The sequence below is a fragment of the Eriocheir sinensis genome, chromosome 9, assembly GCF_024679095.1.
Source record: "Eriocheir sinensis breed Jianghai 21 chromosome 9, ASM2467909v1, whole genome shotgun sequence".
NCBI classification, from domain to species: Eukaryota; Metazoa; Arthropoda; class Malacostraca; order Decapoda; family Varunidae; genus Eriocheir; species Eriocheir sinensis.
In genome coordinates this window covers 1,388,424-1,411,738 of record NC_066517.1, presented here as the reverse complement: position 1 = coordinate 1,411,738, position 23,315 = coordinate 1,388,424, and the positions used below count along the sequence as shown (strand labels likewise).

General features: G+C 42.8%; 1 protein-coding gene across 1 annotated transcript; it reads left to right on the top strand.

Moving 5' to 3' along the window:
* Positions 1–1,865: 1,865 nt before the first annotated feature.
* On the top strand, positions 1,866–18,368 carry LOC126995814 (sodium-coupled neutral amino acid transporter 9-like). Its single transcript, XM_050855667.1, has 12 exons — positions 1,866–2,766; positions 3,614–3,682; positions 7,608–7,756; positions 10,191–10,287; positions 10,868–11,025; positions 11,452–11,631; positions 12,724–12,936; positions 13,505–13,617; positions 14,653–14,751; positions 15,345–15,449; positions 15,896–16,137; positions 17,729–18,368. The coding sequence occupies exons 1-12, from the start codon at positions 2,492–2,494 to the stop codon at positions 17,895–17,897; spliced, it is 1,869 nt and encodes a 622-aa protein (XP_050711624.1). The 5' UTR covers positions 1,866–2,491; the 3' UTR covers positions 17,898–18,368.
* The last annotated feature ends 4,947 nt before the right edge of the window (positions 18,369–23,315 follow it).

Sequence of the window (23,315 nt, the reverse complement as noted above, 5' to 3'; positions counted from 1 at the left end):
TCATCCTGGAGATTAGCGCTGGGTCCCACACACTGGGGCGGGTCGGGGCCTGGCGGGGACCTTGAGGCTGGTAGGGAGCAGTGGTGAGGTATTTTGTGGCTCAATGCTTTAGTGGCGCAGAGGCAGGAGTGAAAAACTCGAGCCCAGTGTTCTGTGCTAGTGGTGCGGGTTGTGGCACGTCTGGGAACCTCAAGATTTAAAAAGACGGTAGTGTATGAGGTATTTCAAGGTATTTCGTGGCTTTGTGGCTTAGTGGTGCATCTGTGCTAGTGTTTTTTTTTTATTCTTTATTTTTTTTTTTTTTTACGTCGCGGCCTATTGCGCCGGTAGGCTTCTTCCCGGTGGATCCTGATGGTCGGTCCAAGGCTTCTTTCCGGTGGGTTCTGATGGTCGGCCCAGCCCGTTCTGGCGCAGGCTAGTGTTTATAGTGGTGCCATCTTTCATTGGCTCATGCTGCCCTCCCGGAGCTCATCTTTGATCCTAGAATCTAGAATCCAGGTTGATAGGTGGTCTTCTGGACAGCATGTGGGTAGTTTTAAGCCACTCAGTGGCGGCTGAAAAATCCCAGCTTGGTGGCACCAGTCGGGGATTGAACTCGCGTCCTCCTGAACGCGAGGCCGTCTCTCTATCCGTTCAGCCACCGCGGGTTAAGGCTTGGCTGGGGCTAAAATAGAGACCATAGACCAGTTTATAAGGTATTTTGTGGCTCAGTGGTGCAGGGTGAGGGCTGTGTGGCTGCCAGAACCCTGATGATCATTGGGGTTGAAAGACGTCTGGACTCCAGTAATGTCTTATAATTTTATGAATATTATTATTTTTGTACAATTTTATGATTTTATCCAAGGTCATTTTATTTGGTGCCACATGTCCAGTGCAGTTGCGGCGCCATGGTTTTTGTCCAATCTATCAATTGAGTCTTGTCTTAGTTTTAGGTGACGGTCACGGGTCAGCACGGTCGTCTTGGTAGTCCCCCGCCCCCACACTGTGCTGCACCCCTCATATGGTTTAGCTGGTGAGGGAGGGAGTTACTCTACGCCCCATGGAGTGAGGGGGTGTAGGATAGGGGCTTCGTCTTTGGGCAGGCATCTGAAGAGTCTCGGTCCCTCGTTGGTAAAACTTGAGACATGAATGGATCACAGGCGTTGACCGGCTGCTTCAACTTGTGTTCTGTGGCAAGTGCAGTAGAGGCGAGGGAGCACCTGGCCTGTGATCTCTCCTTTAGTTTGTGTTGATGGTTTTGGGACTTGTCTCTCCAGGAGGCAGGATTAAAAGAGACATTGTAGTGTAGTACATTGGGGGTCTTTTGGGTAGATTGGGCTGAAAAGACATTTTCCTATCCTTAGGTTGATTGTGTTAGACAGCAGGGGTTGGTAAGTTAAAAAAGATGTTCGTAACTTAAAATGACCGGTTACCAAAGACCAGGAAGACCAGGTTCACCCACAACAAAAAATAACTAGTTTCCAAAGATCGGGAAGACCAGGTTCATCCATAACAAAAAATAACTAGTTTCCAAAGACCAGGTTCATCCACAACAAAAAATAACTAGTTTCCAAAGACCGGGAAGACCAGGTTCATCCATAACAAAAAATAACTAGTTTCCAAAGACCAGGTTCATCCACAGCAAAAAATAACCAGTTAGGTACCAAAGACCAGGTTCATCCACAGCAAAAAATAACCAGTTAAGTACCAAAGACCAGGTTCATCCACAGCAAAAAATAACCAGTTAGGTACCAAAGACCAGGTTCATCCACAACAAAAAATAACTAGTTTCCAAAGACCAGGTTCATCCACAACAAAAAAAACCCAGTTAGGTACCAAAGACCAGGTTCATCCACAACAAAAAATAACTAGTTTCCAAAGACCAGGTTCATCCACAACAAAAAAAAACCAGTTAGGTACCAAAGACCAGGTTCATCCACAACAAAAAATTACCAGTTACCAAAGACCAGGAAGACCAGATTCATCCACAACAAAAAATTACCAGTTACCAAAGACCAGGAAGACCAGATTCATCCACAACAAAAAATAACCAGTTTCCAAAGACCAGGAAGACCAGATTCATCCACAACAAAAAATAACCAGTTTCCAAAGACCAGGAAGACCAGATTCATCCACAACAAAAAATAGCCAGTTTCCAAAGACCAGGAAGACCAGATTCATCCACAACAAAAAATAGCCAGTTTCCAAAGACCAGGAAGACCAGATTCATCCACAACAAAAAATAGCCAGTTTCCAAAGACCAGGAAGACCAGATTCATCCACAACAAAAAATAACCAGTTTCCAAAGACCAGGAAGACCAGATTCATCCACAACAAAAAATAACCAGTTACCAAAGACCAGGAAGACCAGATTCATCCACAACAAAAAATAACCAGTTTCCAAAGACCAGGAAGACCAGATTCATCCACAACAAAAAATAATCAGTTTCCAAAGACCAGGTTCACCCCAGCACAGAAGCCTAACCAGCAACCATTTCCCTTCCCAGCTGTTATGGATAAACATGAGAAGATGACTGACACAAATGAGAAATTCTATGTCGTGGGGGAGATTGAGGAGGCGCCAGAAGGTGACGTGACGGGGGTGCAGGAGGAAGGGCTGCTACAACAGGAGGAGGAGGAGGAGAGGACAGACGAACCAACGGCAGTGGTGGAGGGTGACAGGGAGGGACAGAGCAGAGCGAGAGGTATCATCCCCATCTCCAGTTCCTTCCCGCGGTTCAGCAACGAGCGCACGCCACTCCTGCGCCCCTCGCCCTCCTTTGTGGGGTAAGTGAAGGACCCGGCATGCTTGTTAATCCTGTGCCCCTTGTAGTAATATGTAAGAGTGTATAGCAGTGGTTACCAATGTTCTTACACTCACAAACCTTTTACCAAAATCTTGAAGCACACAACCCCCCATGATATCAGTAGTTTATCTTACACATTTTTTTATTACACAAATTTTTACATATAACCAGACCAAAAGATGCCCTGATGTTCCCCTTAACCCGGTAGCTGCGGAGATCACGTTTCTTAAAGGCCCCTCTAAACGAGAAAATGAAAAGAAAATCATCACTCACGCAAACCATTTCATAATACGTATATATTAACACATTTGTGACCAGTTTATGCATCATTTATTTTGGGGGGTTTATATCATGGCAAAAATTTGGCTGGTCGCTGGGACACGGTAAAGCTACAAATTTGGCCCGTCGCTGGTACACGGTGAAGCCACAAATTTGGCCCGTCGCTGCTACCGGGTTAACATTCACCAGCAGAAGCACACAACACCAGAAGAATAAAAGCAACGAAAATTTCAAAGCGATTAGCTATAAAAATTATTCTCCCAAGCTGTTTCCTTCTAGCCAACCTCTGCGACCCACTGGTGTATAGTGTTGTTAAAGGCATTAGTAACAAGCCTATTCATGGCATGCTAGTTAACAGTGTATGTCTTCTTGCCTAACATCCTTTGTAATAATAATAATAATAATAATAATAATAGTAATAGTAATAACAATTGTAGGACTGTCCTAGCCTCCCTCCCACTATTACATACAGTTCTGCATAACACTCACCATTCAAAAGAGCAGCAGCTGGCGCCCCAGACTTAACCTTGCCTTGTGTTGTGTTGCAGGCTGTACGGCACCTCCTGGACGGCGCGCAGTGGCCCCTCACCTTACACGGCTGAAAACAAGCCAAACAGGTAGGTTAGGGGGGACTATGGTAGAGTCAGGGTTGAAAGGGAGGGAAAACTATGGCAAATTAAGATGAATTTTCTGCCATATATGCTACAGAGAAGGGAGCCAGAGTACCATGATTTTGACAGGGATAATGGTAAAAGTAAAATTAAATAAGTAACGTCCGACTATTCTTAGAAGAAGTTTTGTGATATACTATAGAGGAGTGTGGAGTACCATAATCATAACAGGAATGGCAGTGATAGTAGAATTATATAGACTGATAGCATTAATTTTATGTCGCAGAATACATAACGATAAAGTCCCACAAAGAAGCTATAGGAAGAGAAAACTATTGTGAACTTAGATGAACATTTGTAGTATATATATATATGCTAGAGAGAGGGGAGTCTGGAGCACTATGATTTTGGTAGCAGTAGTAAAAATAAATTGAAGTTAGACTAATATCATTATTTATGTCGTATATTGGGAGTTAAGTCCCAGAAAGAGGTGTTCAAAGCCTCCTCTATTCCTGTGAGATATAAGTCCCAGAAAGAGGTGTTCAAAGCCTTCTCTATTCCTGTGAGATATAAGTCCCAGAAAGAGGTGTTCAAAGCCTTCTCTATTCCTATGAGATATAAGTCCCAGAAAGAGGTGTTCACAGCCTTCTCTATTCCTGTGAGATATAAGTCCCAGAAAGAGGTGTTCAAAGCCTTCTCTATTCCTGTGAGATATAAGTCCCAGAAAGAGGTGTTCAAAGCCTTCTCTATTCCTGTGAGATATAAGTCCCAGAAAGAGGTGTTCAAAGCCTTCTCTATTCCTGTGTGATATAAGTCCCAGAAAGAGGTGTTCAAAGCCTTCTCTATTCCTGTGAGATATAAGTCCCAGAAAGAGGTGTTCACAGCCTTCTCTATTCCTGTGAGATATAAGTCCCAGAAAGAGGTGTTCAAAGCCTTCTCTATTCCTGTGAGATATAAGTCCCAGAAAGAGGTGTTCAAAGCCTTCTCTATTCCTGTGAGATATAAGTCCCAGAAAGAGGTGTTCAAAGCCTTCTCTATTCCTGTGAGATATAAGTCCCAGAAAGAGGTGTTCAAAGCCTTCTATATTCCTGTGAGATATAAGTCCCAGAAAGAGGTATTCAAAGCCTTCTCTATTCCTGTGAGATATAAGTCCCAGAAAGAGGTATTCAAAGCCTTCCCTATTCCTGTGAGATATAAGTCCCAGAAAGAGGTGTTCAAGGCCTTCTATATTCCTGTAAGATATAAGTCCCAGAAAGAGGTATTCAAAGCCTTCTATATTCCTGTGAGATATAAGTCCCAGAAAGAGGTGTTCAAAGCCTTCTCTATTCCTGTGAGATATAAGTCCCAGAAAGAGGTATTCAAAGCCTTCTATATTCCTGTGAGATATAAGTCCCAGAAAGAGGTGTTCAAAGCCTTCTATATTCCTGTGAGATATAAGTCCCAGAAAGAGGTATTCAAAGCCTTCTATATTCCTGTAAGATATAAGTCCCAGAAAGAGGTATTCAAAGCCTTCTATATTCCTGTGAGATATAAGTCCCAGAAAGAGGTGTTCAAAGCCTTCTCTATTCCTGTGAGATATAAGTCCCAGAAAGAGGTGTTCAAAGCCTTCTCTATTCCTGTGAGATATAAGTCCCAGAAAGAGGTGTTCAAAGCCTTCTCTGTTCCTGTGAGATATAAGTCCCAGAAAGAGGTGTTCAAGGCCTTCTCTATTCCTGTGAGATATAAGTCCCAGAAAGAGGTGTTCAAGGCCTTCTCTATTCCTGTGAGATATAAGTCCCAGAAAGAGGTGTTCAAGGCCTTCTCTGTTCCTGTGAGATATAAGTCCCAGAAAGAGGTGTTCAAGGCCTTCTCTATTCCTGTGAGATATAAGTCCCAGAAAGAGGTGTTCAAGGCCTTCTCTGTTCCTGTGAGATATAAGTCCCAGAAAGAGGTGTTCAAAGCCTTCTATATTCCTGTGAGATATAAGTCCCAGAAAGAGGTGTTCAAAGCCTTCTCTATTCCTGTGAGATATAAGTCCCAGAAAGAGGTATTCAAAGCCTTCTATATTCCTGTAAGATATAAGTCCCAGAAAGAGGTGTTCAAAGCCTTCTCTATTCCTGTGAGATATAAGTCCCAGAAAGAGGTGTTCAAAGCCTTCTCTATTCCTGTGAGATATAAGTCCCAGAAAGAGGTGTTCAAAGCCTTCTCTATTCCTGTGAGATATAAGTCCCAGAAAGAGGTGTTCAAAGCCTTCTCTATTCCTGTGAGATATAAGTCCCAGAAAGAGGTGTTCAAAGCCTTCTCTATTCCTGTGAGATATAAGTCCCAGAAAGAGGTGTTCAAAGCCTTCTCTGTTCCTGTGAGATATAAGTCCCAGAAAGAGGTGTTCAAAGCCTTCTCTATTCCTGTGAGATATAAGTCCCAGAAAGAGGTGTTCAAGGCTTCTCTATTCCTGTGAGATATAAGTCCCAGAAAGAGGTGTTCAAAGCCTTCTCTATTCCTGTGAGATATAAGTCCCAGAAAGAGGTGTTCAAAGCCTTCTCTATTCCTGTGAGATATAAGTCCCAGAAAGAGGTGTTCAATGCCTTCTCTATTCCTGTGAGATATAAGTCCCAGAAAGAGGTGTTCAAGGCCTTCTCTATTCCTGTGAGATATAAGTCCCAGAAAGAGGTGTTCAAAGCCTTCTATATTCCTGTGAGATATAAGTCCCAGAAAGAGGTGTTCAAAGCCTTCTATATTCCTGTGAGATATAAGTCCCAGAAAGAGGTGTTCAAAGCCTTCTATATTCCTGTGAGATATAAGTCCCAGAAAGAGGTGTTCAAAGCCTTCTCTATTCCTGTAATATGTATGTAATGGCTGTGTTTAGATCAATGTATAACTGTTAGCTCATTAGGTATAGTTTTTGTCCCCCCTTCCTCCCCTTTTTTATTCTTCTTTACTTTCCTGCCACAGTCCAATTTTTTCATCGAGGGGACTGTGTTAACGAGATAGCTGCAGGGATCATGTTTCTTAAAGGCTCCTCTAAGCGAGAATAATGAAAAAAAAATCATCCCTCATGCAAACCATTTCAGAATATATATCAACGCATATTTGTGATCAGTTTATGCATCATCTATTTTTTGGGGTTTATATCGTGGTAAAAATTTGGCCCGTCGCTGGTACATTGTAAAGCCACAAATTTGGTCCGTCGCTGCTACTGGGTTAAGTGAATCAATGAATTATTTTTGGGGTTTATATTGTGGTAAAAATTTGGCCCGTCACTGGTACACGGTAAAGCCACAAATTTGGCCCGTTGCTGCTACTGGGTTAAGTGAATCAATGAGTTATTTTTGGGGTTTATATCGTGGTAAAAATTTAGCCCGTCACTGGTACACGGTAAAGCCACAAATTTGGCCCGTCGCTGGTACTGGGTTAAGGTCTATATTAGTGTGGACTTTCCTGTGATGCTCTTTCATGGACCTCAATAACAATGATAATAATGCACCTCTCCTCCTCTCTTCTGGCATCTCATTCCTTTTTAGTTTTGTTGGAGCAGCATCTAGCGGGCCTTTTTTTTTTCTTTTTTTGTTTTTTTTTTTTTTTTTAGCTCAGGTTAGGTTAGATTTTTTGTTGCATTTTTTTTTCTTTTTTTTAGCTTTGTTAGGTTAGGTCAAGTTAGGTTAGATTTTTTATTTTATTTTTATGCCTCATTAGGTTAGTTTTTTTTCCCTTATTAGGTTAGGTTAAATTATTTTGTTGCTGTTATTGTTTTTTTGCATTTGTTAGGGTAGGTTAGGTCAGGTCAAGTCAGGTCAGATTATATTTAGTTTAGTTAGATTTGTTATTTTTTTTAGTTTAATTAGAAGTTATTTTTTAGTGATAACAATGTGTGACAGGTGCCATTACTGCTGCCTCCCATGCTGTAAAATAAATAATAAGAAAAAAATGATAATGATAACGTGTGTGCCGGCAGACGCCCGTTCCACCATGCCGTGGCCACCAGTGAGTCCGTCCGCACGCAGCCGCCGCCGGACAGGAACATCGGCGACACACATCTCTACAACCGCTACAGATATTACTCCCGGCTACGCGCTGATGCCCCACCGGGTGACCAAGCTCTGGTAGGGGGGCCAAGCTGTAGGAGCTGACTTCAGTTTTTTCTTCACTTCATCCTTCATCAGTGCAACATGATTGACTCATTTTAAAACATACTCGGCCACCATTTTGTGCACCTCAACACTCACTAAAGGGGCTATTACACTGGGCAAATTTTCCGTGGATCTTCAGTCAAATCATGATTTCCGCTGGCGTGTCCAATGTCCACAATCTTCCAAAGCTACGGTAGATTTCACCGAAGGACGACGGTATTACTCACCATCATCAGCAGCAGCAATAACAAGAAACAAATGAGAACCACGCTAGCGGAATCGTGGTTTGACTGAAGATCCACGGAAAATTTGCCCAGTGTAATAGCCCTTTAACCCCTTTGCGCTGGATGTTCAAAAAGCCTGCCTGGCTGATATACGGCGTGCACGGCCACGCGCGGGAAACCTGAGCCGGCATGTATCTGCTTGTCGCCTCCGTATATTATGCTGCTGAAAGCCCTCATTACATGTATCCTGTATTTGCAAAGCAGCAGACACGACGAGTCAACATATACCTGCTATGCATAATATAAATTGCATCAACGCGAAATAAAAAAAAGCGAAATAAAGAAAGGGGAGAAAGGGGCAAGGGGGAAAGAAATAGAGAAAGCAGATGATTGTGTAGAGGAGGAAGAATGTCAAGAAATTATCAGCAAATACAACTCTGTTATCATCAGTCAGAGAGCTGCCAGATACTCCTTTGTCATCACAGACAATGTATGTGTGTGTGTGTGTGTGTGTGTGTGAGAGAGAGAGAGAGAGATAGGCAAGGAGTGGTGGTGTTGGCACCTTGGTGTCTGGGAGAGAGAGAGAGAGGTGGGCGAGACGCACCGTTGCCAGATTATCGTACTCAGAGCCTCGTATTTACCTATTTCTGAGCCATAGCAATTGCCAAAAGACACCAATAATTAATTATTTTACCGATATCCATTTATATAGGCAGTTATTGGGGTTGAGGAGGCAGTTTTTGGGTCGGAAATCGGCAAAAGTAGGAGGCTGAGTACGGCAATCTGGCAACGTTGGCGAGATGTGATGGTGTCGACCCCTCGGTGTCTGAGAGAGAGAGAGAGAGAGAGAGAGAGAGAGAGAGAGAGCCAATGAGACTTCCTAATTTTAGACACAAGGCGGGAAGAAGGCGGTGCATACTGTAGCTCATTTTTTGTGATTGGTGGGAACAAGGATGGTGGGAGGAGCAATAGGATTTCAAGGACAGCATACGGCGTCTTTACTTAGTAACCAACACAAAGTACGGGACAACTCAATACAAGAAGAAACAGAATAGAAATATGACGCCAACGTAGGCGTCATCGTATATGCTACTGGGGCTTCATGACGCCTACGTAGGGGTCATCGTATTGAAAGGGTTAAGGCAGAAGTACAGTCTTGTTCGCCTCTTCATACAGTAGGTCCACGTTCTTCTTACAATCCTTTTATTTGTCTCCTATACTTACTCACACAAATGCTTTCTACTCTTCAAATCATCTTTACTAATACTTTGTTTTTTCACCTGATGTAAACATTCTGCACTCCTACTTTCTTTCACTCATTTGTTTCGCTTATTTTCTCACCCGTGTCTTTATTAAACGCCAATCATGCATCTGTCCCGTCTTCCTTTCCAGCAGATTTGCAGTTTATCTCTAATGTCTGATTCTCAAAATTGATCTCGGTAATATGAAAATTTATCTTAGCATTATCAAGAGTTCTCTCAGTGTCTTCATCGTGATCATTTATTGTTCATAATCGGATTTTCATCAATTTAATTTTTCCACTTTACCAGTAATTCTGAACCACTTATCTTAACAGTATCAATATCTCAGTGGTATCAAAATTTATCTTAGCAGTATCACGAGTTCTCTCAGTATCTTCATTGTGATTATTTATTGTTTGTAGTCATATTTTCATCAATTTCATTTTTCCACTTTACCACTAATTCTGAACCACTTATCTTAACAGTATCAATATCTCAGTGGTATCAAAATTTATCTTAGCAGTATCACGAGTTCTCTCAGTATCTTCATTGTGATCATTTATTGTTTGTTGTCACATTTTCATCAATTTTTCCTCTTTTCCAGTAATTACAAACCATTTATCTTAAATGTATCAATATTTATCTCAGTAGTATCTATCTTCATTGTGATCATTTATTGTTTCAAGTCTCATTTCCATCATTTTCACTTTTCCCTTTCTCCAGTAATTCCTGACCATTTAGACTTAGCAGTATCAAAATTTATCTCATTATCAAAACTTATCTTAGTATCTTCATTGTGATCATTTATTGTTTCAAGTCTCATTTCCATCATTTTCACTTTTCCCTTTCTCCAGTAATTCCTGACCATTTAGACTTAGCAGTATCAAAATTTATCTCAATATCAAAACTTATCTTAGTATCTTCATTGTGATCATTTATTATTTCATCCCAGATCACATCGTGCCCCGAGAACTCTTCCTCCCGTACATTCCCGGCCACGTTCCTGATGCTGACGGGAAGCAGGCCTCACACATCACCATGTTAGTAATGCTTCCAGGCAGTTCACTTCACTTTAGTTTAGTTTAATTTAGTTCTGTTCTGTTCGAAGGGATTGCCTTTGTAACGGCCCCTCCCCTTGATCTTGTATGGTTGATAGGTATCTCTGGGGACAGTGGTAATAGCTAGAACAATACCTTAACCCTTGACACCCTTTAACCCCTCGGCTGTCATTGTCATGGATTTGGCTTTCACTGGTATCCTGGTAACATATAGTCCCAGGTCTTTCTCTGCCTCTGTGGTGGATAGTGGAGTGTTTCCCATGTGGTATTGGTAGATATGCTAGATACTCCCTCCCAAGGTGCAGGACTTGACATTTTTCTTCATTGAACTGTAGCAGCCACTTTTTGCTCCACTCCCATAGCTTGGTGAGGTCTTCTTGTAGGGAGTTCCGCAGTCAAGGGGTTAAATCTTGCCTCTTAGTAGTAGGACTAAAGTGGTTGTAATAGTAGTAGTAGTAGTAGTAGTAGTAGTAGCAGCAGCAGTAGTGGCAGCCCCCATATCCCATACCCTTGAAGCCAGCCAAAGAGGACCACTGCCTAAAGCACACCCTTGTCCCTGCAGCATTGCCATCTGGAACACCATGATGGGCACCTCCCTCATGACCATGCCGTGGGCGTTCGGCCAGGCGGGCTTCGTGGGCGGCATCTTCATCATGCTGCTCATGGCCGGCATTGCTCTCTACACGGCCACGCGACTTCTCACGCTGCAGAAAACTATGGGTAAGGTAATGCAGCCCTTCCTTCAATGATACAACTTGCTGGCATAAATGTCTTTGGCTTGTATTCTTAGATGGTTCCGCCCCTCACATCTGCTTTTTCCAAAGGCCGAAAGGAGATTAATTAGGTTCTTATAAGTGTTGAAATAAAGGGTGAATGAGGAAAGGAATAATTGTGAAATAAATAAGGAATGAAAAGGAATAAAAAAGGGTTACAGAATGAGCAGAAATGAGAGAAGGAATAAATGAAAACTACTGAATAAGGATAAATGAGTTACCACATATGAGAGAGAGAGAGAGAGAGAGAGAGAGAGAGAGAGAGATCATGGTGGGTTTCATTTGTGCTTTGTTTTCGTTGTTTTATATTTTTTTACGGATTCTTTTAGTAATATCCCAAGTGCTGAGTGCTGACTACCTCCCCCCTGTGCAGGCTTGGAGGGCCCGTCGCAGGAGCTGAGTCAGGTGTGTCAACAGCTGCTGGGCGGGACGCTGGGCCGGGTCACGGAGGGCCTCAGCGTGACCTTCTCCGTGCTGACCCTGGTGGGCGCTCAGGTCGTGTACTGGGTCCTCATGTCAAACTTCCTTTTCAACACGGGGGAGGTCATCTTTGGTGGGTTTCATTTGTGGTTTGTTTTCATTGTTTTATCTTTGTTTTTTCTCATTCTTTCTATTTATAGGAGCAGCGAGTAGCGGGCTTTTTTATTATTGTTTCCTTTTTTTGTGTGCCTTTGAGCTGTCTCCTTTGTTGTAATAATAAAAAAAACATGGATTCTTTTAGCGACATCTCAAGTGGACATTCTCCCTTGGATGCATTCTATGATAACACTCGGCTGTTATCCTCTTCTGCAATAACATCCTCGGTCTATCCATAACTCAAAATCTTAACTGGAATCTTCACATCTCTTACTAAATCAGCTTCCTCAAGGTTGGGCATTCTGTATCATCCCCACCAGTTCTTTTCCCCCCCTCAGACACTGTCCATATACAGGGGCCTTGTCCGTCCTCTTATGGAGTATGCATCTCATGAGTGTCGGGGCTCCACTCACACAGCTCTGCCAGACGGAGTGGAGGCAAAGGGTCTTCATCCCCTCAACTCCTCTTACTAGCAGTCCTCTACCTCTGGAATTCCACCGCCATGTTGCCTCTCTATCTTCTACTGATACTTTCATGCAGACTGCTCTTCTGAACTTGCTAACTCCATGCCTTCTCCCCTCCCGTGGCCCCGCTGCACACGACTTTCTACTCTTGCTCATCCCTATACTGTCCAAATCCCTTATGCAAGAGTTAACCAGCATCTTCATTCTTTCATAACCTTCCACTGGTAAACTCTAGAACAGTCTTCCTTTGTTTGTATTTCCTCTTTCCTCTGACTTGACCTTCAGAACAGTATCAACCTGAAATTGACCTCTCTTTTATACCTTCTTATATAGGAGGTGTGGTTAGTGGGCTTTTTTGTTCTCATTTATTTATTTATTTATTTATTTATTTATTTATTTATTTTTTTTTTTTTTACAACAAAGGAGGCAGCTCAAGGGCACAAAAAAAGGAAACAACAATAATAAAAAAACACTACTCGCTGTTCCTAGAAAGAATCCAAGGAGGTGGCCAAAAGAGGGGTCCATTTCAGGAGGAAGCTATACCTTACTGTAAAAAAAAAAGAAATAATAATAATATCGCTGTTCCTTTTCCTTCCTCCACACAGACGCAATCAACGGCGAAATCCACGACAACTCCAGCCACCTCCTGTGTCCTCCCAACATCACCAGCAAGACCAGCTCCGTGGCCCAGCCGGACCCCTCGGGCTTCCACAGGTGGTGGCAACAGGACCTCACCGTGCCCATCTACCTCATCATCCCCTTCATCTTCCTCCTCAACCTCCGGGACGCAAAGATCTTCACCTACTTCAACTCTCTTGGTGAGGGGGAGAGGGAGGGAGGGAGGGCCAGCTGGGTATGGTACTGAGGATGTAGGGTAGTAGCAGTGATAGTCATGGTGGTGGTGGCGGTGGTAGCAGTAGCAGTAGTAGTAGTAGTAGTAGAAGGCCTTGTAGTAGTAGTAGTAGTAGTAGTAATAATAGTAATAGCCTTGTCATTGATGTTCTTGAAAGTCATTAATTTTTCTTGATTTTTTTTGCCTTCTGATTCATATTCTTGATTTATTTTGTCTATTTCTGAAGGAGCTTTATTTTATTTTTATTTTCTATTTGTGTGTGTGTGTGTGTGTGTGTTTCAAGTTGTAGTTCTCTCTTTTTTTATATTGCTTTGTTTTGCTTTGCGTCCTCTGTTGAGTAGCTACACAATGTCTGTTCTATTATATTCATACACTTCCCATCATGGTCACGGATGCCAGGTTTTCATATCGCCTTCAGATTTGTTGTTTAGATAATTTTTTTGGATTTCCTGTTGCTTGTTTACATTATTCTTTACATTTACCGTCATCTATATCACCTCCACAACTCATTCTCTTTTTTTCTTCACCCGCAGGAGCAATCTCAGTAATGGTGATGTACCTCTTCGTCATCTCCAAGGCAGCCGTCTGGGGCATCAACATCAACTTCTCGGACACTGCTGACCCCCTCTACGTCCCTCTCTTCAAGGTGAGTCACTGAGGCTGTGGGTCCCTGATAACCACAGTGTTCAAAGGTGGTCACTCTGCACACTATTGGAGTTTAGGCGTCCTGAGGGAGATTGCATTCACTATCTCTCATAAGTCTTCTGTCACAGCTCTCGTTCAGGCCACTCTCCTTGCTGCTGTTCCACTCGTCATTGATTAAACTGTTTCTGTCTCCCTTCTGAAACTCCTTCATCTTAGTTTTGGTGTCTTAACCTGTCCGCTGCAATTGGCACGGATTTGGTCTTCACTGGTAGCCTGGTAACATATACTCCCAGGTCTTTCTCTGCCTCCGTGGTGGATAGTGGAGTGTTTCCCATGTGGTATTGGTGTGCTGGATATCCCTTCACTGGTAGCCTGGTAACATATAGTCCCAGGTTTTTCTCTGCCTCTGTGGTGGATAGTGGAGTGTTTCCCATGTGGTATTGGTGTGCTGGATATCCCTTCACTGGTAGCCTGATAACATATAGTCCCAGGTTTTTCTCTGCCTCTGTGGTGGATAGTGGAGTGTTTTCCCATGTGGTATTGGTATGCTGGATTTACCCTCCCAAGGTGCAGGACTTTACATTTTTCTTCATTGAATTGTAGCAGCCACTTTTTGTTCCATTCCTGTATCTTGGTGAGGTCTTCTTGTAGGAAATTCACAGTCAAGGGGTCAAACTGTTTCTGTCTCCCTTCCTAAATTCCTTCATTGTAGTTTTGGTGTCTTAACCCGGTAGCAGCGACAGACCAAATTTGTGGCTTTACCGTGTAGCAGCAACGGGCCAAATTTTTGCCATGAAATAACCCCCCCAAAACAGATGATACAAAATCTGACCACAAATGCTTTGATATATATTATGAAATGATTTGCATGAGTGATGAATTTTTCTCATTTTTCTCGCTTAGAGGGACCATTAAGAAACATGATCCCCGCAGCTACCGGGTTAAGGAGATCGTGTTCACTACCTCAAGAGTCTTCTGTCTCTCGTTGCTGTTTTTACCCGCCACTGATCAAACCGTCCCTCTCTCCCCCTTCCAGAACTCCTTCATGTGCCTCACCGGGACTCTCTCTCTGGCGTACTTCATCCATAACTGCGTGGTCACCATCATGCAGGGCAATAGGCACCAGGAGAACAATGTAAGTAAGGTGACTCCTCTCCTCTACTCACTCGCCCTGTCTTGTCTTGTCTTGCCAGCCTCTTAGTAAAGTCTTCTGTGTTGAAATGGGTGAAGGAGATTGATTAACAAGGATGAGGTTGATGAGGGACTTCTGTTTTCCTTCTTTTCTTCATCCTCTTCCTTTTCTTTTCCTTTTTTTCTTTTTCTCCCTTTCTCGTTTTTTCTCTCCTTCCTTTTCTTCTTTCTCTCTACTTTGCTCTCCTCCTCCTCCTCCTTCATTTAACATCCTCATTGTCCTTTGTGGAGTTAGACGGACAATGAAGACTTCTATCACAAAAAATTAAAATGCACAAAGGTATAACTCGTCTAAATTCAGCTTCGGGAAAAACAGCAAAATAAAACAAGAATTAGAAACAAGGAATATAAACAAACACCTGTTGCACATACCCCAAATTTTACCACCCCCCCCATTTTGCATGCAGCTAATCATTCATTCTCTCTATTTCCAGGTGTGAGATCTGACCATATCCTATTTCCCACATACCCAAAACTTTACCTTCTTCCCCCCCCTCTTTCCATGTAGCTTATCACTCATCCTTTCTATGTTTCCAGGTGCGAGATCTGACCATATCCTATTTCCTGGTGGCGGCGACGTACATCCCCATCGGCGTTCTCTTCTACACTACGTTCCCGCTGCCCAAGTTCTGCGTGGTGGATGTAAGTGATTGGAGCCATTTCTCTACAGCAAGTCTCCTCCCATTGCTAGTTCCTCCCTGCTCTTTCTCTTTCTCTCTTCTTCCTCCTCTCTCTCCATCCTTGCAAACAAAATATTTATCTGCCTTACTCTTGAACTTGTGTCCCAGTCATTTCTCTACAGTAAGTCTCCTCCTATTGCTAGTTCCTCCTGCTCTCTCTCCTTCCTCCTCCTCTCTCCATCCTCGCAAACAAAACATTTATCTGCCTTACTCTTGAACTTGTGTCTCAGTCCATTTCTCTACAGCAAGTCTCCTCCTCCCATTGCTAGTTCTCCCTCCTCTTCCTCGTTCTCCTTTCTCCTCTCTCCCTTCTCACTCACAAAACGTTTATCTGCCTTACTCTCAAACTTGTGTCCCAGTCCATCTCTCTCTCTATCAAGCCTCCCATCAACACCTCCTCCCCCACAGAACTTCCTGGACAACTTCCCGCCCCATGACATCGTCCTGGCGGTGGTGCGAGGCTTCCTGTTCTTCCAAATCCTGACGGTGTACCCGCTGCTCGGCTTCTTCATCCGCAACCAGCTCTTCACGTACTTCCTCGGGGCGGCCCACCAGTTCAGGCTGTGGCGCGTCGGCCTGCTGAACTCTGTCTTGATTACGCTCTCCGTCCTGGTGGCCATCCTGTACCCCAACATTGGCTTCATCATCAGGTGGGTTTGTCATTTTTATTTTGTTTTTGTATTTGTTTAGTTTTGGTTTTCCTTTTGTTCTCATTTTTGTCTTTCCATTTTTTTCCTTCCTTCTTTTCTTTTTGTTTTTCTTCTTTGTCATCTTCTTCCTCTTTTTCTTCTTTCTTAATGTTCTTATTTTACCTTCTGGTTTAGGTGATGCTTTTGAACTAATTAACACTCTCAGGTCCTGATCTGGCAGCCATCTTGTGTCCAAACATTGGCTCTATCATCAGGCAGGTCATGAGATACTTCTATCTTATATTAACACTCTATGGGGCAGGTGATTTGCAGGCCTCAAGTTGCGTGAGCTGAGTTACAGACAATTCTTTAAAACATTCTATAAAACAAATTTCTGAAGAGTATAAAAATGGCAGGTTATACCATACTATACACCATAGGCACACACACACACACACACACACAAACTCGTAGCATTGCTTATTTCAGAAGTGTTTCCATTAGTCTTGTTGTTGTTGTTCCACATCACGGCTACTCAACAATTATGAGTAATGGTCCAGCTGTACAAGTTCCAATGTATGCAGTGGGGCTTCGTGGTGCAGTGGTTAGCACACTTGGCTCACAACTGAAAGAGCCCGGGTTCGATTCCCAGGCGGAGTGGAAAAATTTGGGCGGCTTTTTCGCTACCCTACATCCCTGTCCACCCAGTAGTGAATGGGTACCGAATAAGTACTGTAGCTGGATGCCAGGCTCCAGGAGTAGAAAAATATACTTAAATAACATGAAGGTCTTGGTGAAAAATTCTTGCAAGTGTATTTCCTTGACTCACTGCAAGCCCTACAGTCAGTCCAGGAAATACACCCGCAAGAATCCATCACCAGGACAGTTATTTAACCCGGTAGCAGCGGGGATCACGTTTCTTAATGGTCCCTCTAAGCGAGAAAAATGAGAAAAAATCATCACTTACACAAACCATTTCATAATATATATCAAAGCATTTGTGATCAGTTTATGCATCATCTATTTTTTGGGGGGTTATATCATGGCACAAATTTGGCCCATCGCCGCTACAGAGTAAAGCCACAAATTTGGCCCGTCGCTGCTACACGGTAAAGCCACAAATTTGGCCCGTCGCTGCTACACGATAACGCCACAAATTTGGCCCGTCGCTGCTACACGGTAAAGCCACAAATTTGGCCCGTCGCTGCTATCGGGTCAATTATATTTTTCTACTCCTGGAGCCTGGGGTCCAGCTACAACACTCAGAAGGGCTGGATTTGAGCTGCGGGCCACCAGTTGAGTAGCCATGCTCTGCACTATACCAACGTTGCCAGGTTATCGTACTCAGAGCATAGTATTTACCGGGTTCTGACGCCTAACTATTGCCAAGAGATATCAGGATCTAACTCTTAATGATAGCTATAAATGAGTCTCGTTAATAGGGCCCAGGAGATAGTTTTGGGGCAGGAAGTCGGGAAATATAAGCACCGAGTACGACAATCTTGCACCATTGCACTACACTATACACATCTACACCACACAGTACACTACACACTTTCACGCTAGACACCTCCACTGATATGCTCATTCACTGGCCTCCCCCTCTTGACAGGTGGGTCGGGGCCATCGCGGGTCTGGCCTACATCTTCATCCTGCCGTGCCTCACCTACATGGTTGCCCTGTACTCCAAGAACAGGCTCAGCACGCCACAGATCCTCCTACACTCCAGCATCATCATGGTCGGCGTCGCTAATTTTGTGTCGCAGTTCTTCACGCAGTAATTTTTTTATTTTTTTTTATAGGGGTGGGGTGGGGTATGTTTGGAGAGCTTTTTTTCACAAATTTTTGCTAACTTCACATAACAGTAATTTCTTCTTTGACCTTGCCTTTTTTTTAACTTGCCTTTTTCTATATATTTTACCGGCAAATGTTTTTAGGGGGCACTAATATTTTTTTACGGAGTTTCCAGTTATAATATATTCAGCGAGGGTTATCGGCACCTCTCGTCCCATTCCCTTCAGCGGTGAGCTCTTCTTGGTACAGTCTGCCCAATGTGCATTACTCTTATTTTCTCTCTCAAGGGTTCAGTGTGCCAGTCTTACCATCAACCTCTCAACCTTTGCATTATCACGAATCTCATTTCCCTCTTTGAATATTTAGTGAAGTCGTTTATTTTTCACATTTTTTTGCATCATTATTCACTATTTCGATTTCTGTTTCCATCACTTTCTCTTTCAAGTTATTACCATCAACCTCTCAACCTTTGCATTATCACGAATCTCATTTCCCTCTTTGAATATCTAGTGAAGTCGTTTATTTTTTCACATTTTTTTGCATCATTATTCACTATTTCGATTTCTGTTTCCATCATTTTCTCTTTCAAGTCGTTTCCATCACTCTCTCAATCTTTGCATTTTCACAATTCTCATTTTTCTCTCTGAATATTTAGTGAAGTCGTTTATTTTTTCACATTTTTTTGGCATCATTACTTGCTACTTCTATTTTGCTCCCTCTGTATTTCTGTTTCCATTATTTTCTCTTTCAAGTCATTATCATCACTCTCAATCTCTTTGCATTCTCATTTCTCTCTTTGAATGTTTAATGGGGCTTTTTATTTTCTCGCACATTTTTCCATCATGACTTTTTATCTCAGTTTCGCAAGAGAAAATACCAAGGCATAAGTGACAATTGACATGCCCAAACTGCTACTATTACTACTACTGCCAAATATTATATCTTTTTCTCTGTATTTGTATGTCTGTATTCTCCTCTTCCCTGTGTTCATTCAGTCTTCCTCTGGATTAAGTCGGCCTGCTCAATACTAGTTTATACATTCATTTGCTGTTGTGTCTTGAAGCAGTTGTGATAAGGGACAGACCAGTGATGACGAGATGGTTTCCAGTTTGACAGAGAGAGACTTGACCTGTCGTGGTTATATTGATGGACTGTTAAGGACAACATATTGATCTGTCTTTCTCTTAAACTCATGTCTCAGTCTATTTTTCTATTGCAAGTCTCCTCCTCCCCTTGCCAGTTCATCCCTAGTCTCTGTCTTTTGCTCTCTCCTCCTCCTCTCTCCCTCCTCACACAAACATTTATCTGCCTTACTCTTAAACTCGTGTCTCAGTCCATTTCTCTGTAGTAAGTCTCCTCCCCTTGCCAGGTCATCCTGCTCTCCCTCTCTCTCAAAAACCCTCAATACGTAATACTAACAACGATTTAACGAGTGCACTGTATGTAAATCATTACCAAAGCGAATTTGAACACACATATTCTTTACATTCGCATAAATAAATACATGAAACTGCATAGATAACAGCTGAACCAGTTGTAAAAGTGAGCCAGAAGGGTCATAAAGAAGGCAGCCACAGGTTGAGAATCCCTTATCTGAAATTCCTGGGACTGAAAGTGTTGTGGATTTTGGATTTTTTCAGATTTTGGGACATTTTTATTTGAATCTAAATAAAAACATGCTTTCATTGGACACTCATTTTTCTTAGGAAAAATGAAAGTGTCCACAAAACTATTAAATGCATAAGAGACAAGCTTATGAGGCAAGGTTTAAGAGCACCAGTAGGTGCATACACAATCACCTCGCTTATTATACTGATACTGCTCAGGTACTGGTGAGCTTGAGCAGACCGATTCTTCCAGAGATGAATCTGTTTTGGAGTGGGCCGAGTAGCACACGAAAACACGGGAAGGCGCATGCGCAGTAGAGGTGGTGACCAGGTGGGACCGATCAGTCCGCCACACCGGACAGCATGTGGGTGATCTTCCACCACTCAGCGATGACTTGAAAAATCAGCATGTTTTGGTGGGGGCTTGAACCTAGTCTGCGCTAGGTCCTCAGGCTCACCAAGTAAAATCAGCCCAAAAAACCGCCAATCCGCGACTATTGTTTTTTCCTGGACAACTTTCATTAAAGAACAGTCCAATTGTGTGGGTAAACCGCAGACCTGACAACCCTGCCTGAGCAGCACACAACAGCTGTGCGTGGTGGAACCTTCCCATCACTTTGTGGAATTTCCCATTTGTGACGCATCACGTCAGGATTAAAAAAACTTGGATTTTGGAATTTCTGATAAAGGATTCTCAACCTGTACTACATAAATGCATTGCACTCCCTCAGGAATATCCAGATGTATGGTTATGTGGCTGCAGCTAGCAAGTGAACAAAGGCAGACAACAGTGTGGAGGGTACTGTTGGTTTTGACATCTCTTAGTAAGGGAGAGGTGGGAGGGCCAGCCTGGGTCTTCTGTGGCCAGGGGAGTCTCCATGGGCTGAATCTTTCATGGCAAGGGAAATATCTCTGTTTGTTGAATCTGAGGAGGTGTATTGTTTCGTGTTTGTTTCTGGTGCCAAACAAAACCTTGACATGAGTGTTTGGTTATTGCAGTAAAGTTAACTAGGAAGCCTCGTGATACCAGTGCAGTGTTGCCTCAAGAGCTGCAGCAGTCAAGGAAAAAAGCAGCTTTTTCATAATAACAGGGTTTGGAAAAACATTGTTTGCCATGCATTTAATTTTAATTTTGTCATTTAGGACACTGACATTTCTTCACTGTAACTGTGAAAAAAGGAAAGAGCAGAAAGAGGCCCGGTGTTCATGTATGCGTGAGGCAGTGAGGGGCTGCCTGGCATTGGCTCTCAGAGTAATGATACACTTTTTATAATCTTTATCTTAGGAACTGTAATATATATTTAAGCATTAAGTATGAATGTCATTCCTATATATTTACTGTCTCATACTCAATATTTATAGTTTTATGTACTATACTTACGGTTAACTCTAGGTGAATGTCACAAGGACACTATGTATACAGTTCCAGTATTTGATGGTTTAACCCGTCCGCTGTGATTGGCACAGATTTGGCTTTTACTGGTAGCCTGGTAACATACACTCCCAGGTCTTTCTCTGCCTCTGTGGTGGGTAGTGGAGTGTTTCCCATGCGGTATTGGTGTGCTGGATTTCCCCTCCCAAGGTGCAGGACTTTACATTTTTCTTCATTGAATTGTACCAGCCACTTTTTGTTCCATTCCTGTAGCTTGGTGAGGTCTTCTCGTAGGAAATCCGCAGTCAAGGGGTTAAAAGTGCATCTCCACACCCAGTAACTGTACACTTTTTATGGAACATGTAAACAGGCAGTGGAATAAGCTGAGCCTGAGGACAATAACACTGACCCAGTATTGTTAGGAATCTCCACTGAATAAGAACGTAAGGAATCTAATGTGTTGCTTCTGGGCAGTAGTTAGCATGGTGGTGGTGTGTTAGTCAGGTAGTGCCAGAATGTCATTCCAGGGGCCCATAGATCTTGGTACACGAGGTCATGCACTGCCATTCAGAACCTCAACTGGCAAGATATTGTATGCACTAGGATTATTAGGCATTATTCTGATTATCATGTGTGTGTGTTTGTTTGTGTGTGTTCCCTGGGCTCTTGTAAATGACCAGCAGACAGATTAATTCTTGTACAATCTTCTAAAACAGTACTGAACACCCACGGGTCTTTGGAATGGAATCTGAGTGAGATTTATAGGCATCCTCAAACACTTCCAAATCTCACATCAGCTATTTCCAAAGGCCAAAACGAGATCAGTCGGATTATCGTGCGTGTTCTTTTAGGTTCATGGTACAGAGGCAGGGTCAAACTACCACCAGGGTCATAAAACTAACTGTTGGTACCCAATTACAACAACGGGAACTAGAATTTTATATGTCTTCTTTGCTAGCCTTCAAACACACACACACACACATACATGATAACCAGGAACAGTAGGATTATTATTTGTCCATAAAGTCTACAAACATGGCTTAGAACTGTTTATATGAAGTGTGCAATGCTTGTGTGTTTAGTCCGTACAGGATAATAGCTCTTGGTACTGCATCTGTAAGCCTCCGATAACCGTGCAGTGCCGTGTTCATTAGTCAGTAAGGCGAGGAGGATTTTTAGCTTGTGTTGTCAGTCAATATGTAAGATGTGGCACTGTGGCGATGGTTGGAGGCTGGTGGTGCAGTGCCAGACGAGTGCTTTCAGTGGGGGGCAACGTTGCCAGATTGTCGTACTCTGTCTCTTATCCTCACCTTCATAAACAAAGCGCCCAAGTCATTATTTTCTACTTTACAGGAAATCAGAAAAGAACTGTCATCATCTCATTTGGCTTAAGATTCAGGCAGAAATGAAAAGGCTGATTCTAGAACACTCGAACCCTGAATGGCGAAGGCAACTATACAGAAATGGGCGTCACATGATGGAAAATTTATGAAGACAAGAACCTGGAAATCGCCGAAAATGACTTAGGCGATTATTTTATGAGGGTGACGATATGTTTGCCGAGTTCCGACCCAAAAACTGCCTTCATATATGGTTGTCGTTTAAATGGTTAATTATTGGTGCTTCTCGGCAACTGTAATGAGCCAGAAACCAGTAAATACATGGCTCCGAGTACGATAATCTGGCAACCGTGGTGAGGGGTGAGAGTTGAGGCGCTCGGAATGGAAAGGACGAACGTGATACCAAACAAATGTGGGGTTTTAGGGACCAAAATAACTGCTCTAACTTCTTCTATGTCAATTGTTAGTGGGTTTGTGTCTTGGGTCAGTATTCTCAGATGCTTCCGACTCTCACATCAAGTATTTCCAAAGGCCAAAACAGAGATTAGTGAGGTTCTAATGAGTCTGTTTTGAGGTTCATGGCACTGAGGAAGGGTCAAACTACCACCAGGGCCATTAAACTACCCCTGAAAATGCCCACAACTCCTAAGAAAATGTCATATATGTGCTTGGGCTCTGAAATGATTAAGACTATGCCCCTTAGTGAGAAGAGCAAGTAAAGAAGGCTCCCTAACCTCCTCATTTGGGTTCCTTCCTTATTTCCCTTCCTCAACCCTAATGGAGTTTTCTCACTACTGTACTTAAGTTTTGGCAAGTTCCTCCTTTCTATTCTCGACGCCCCAACTTTAGAAAACAGCTTGTCACTACAGTAAGGTCTTGATTTGATTCCTGAAAGGTGTGATTTACTAGATATTCAGTTAGATTATTTATAGCAGCATGTCAAGTCTCAGATAGCCCAGTATGTTCATAGCTTACTCGTGTTGATTGGTGCAAGTTTACGTACCACAAGCTTATAAAAACATCTGAATTCCTGTGCTAACTGGGACGGTCCTGTATACTTGGGAGCTGTTCCGAGCAGTGTCTCAG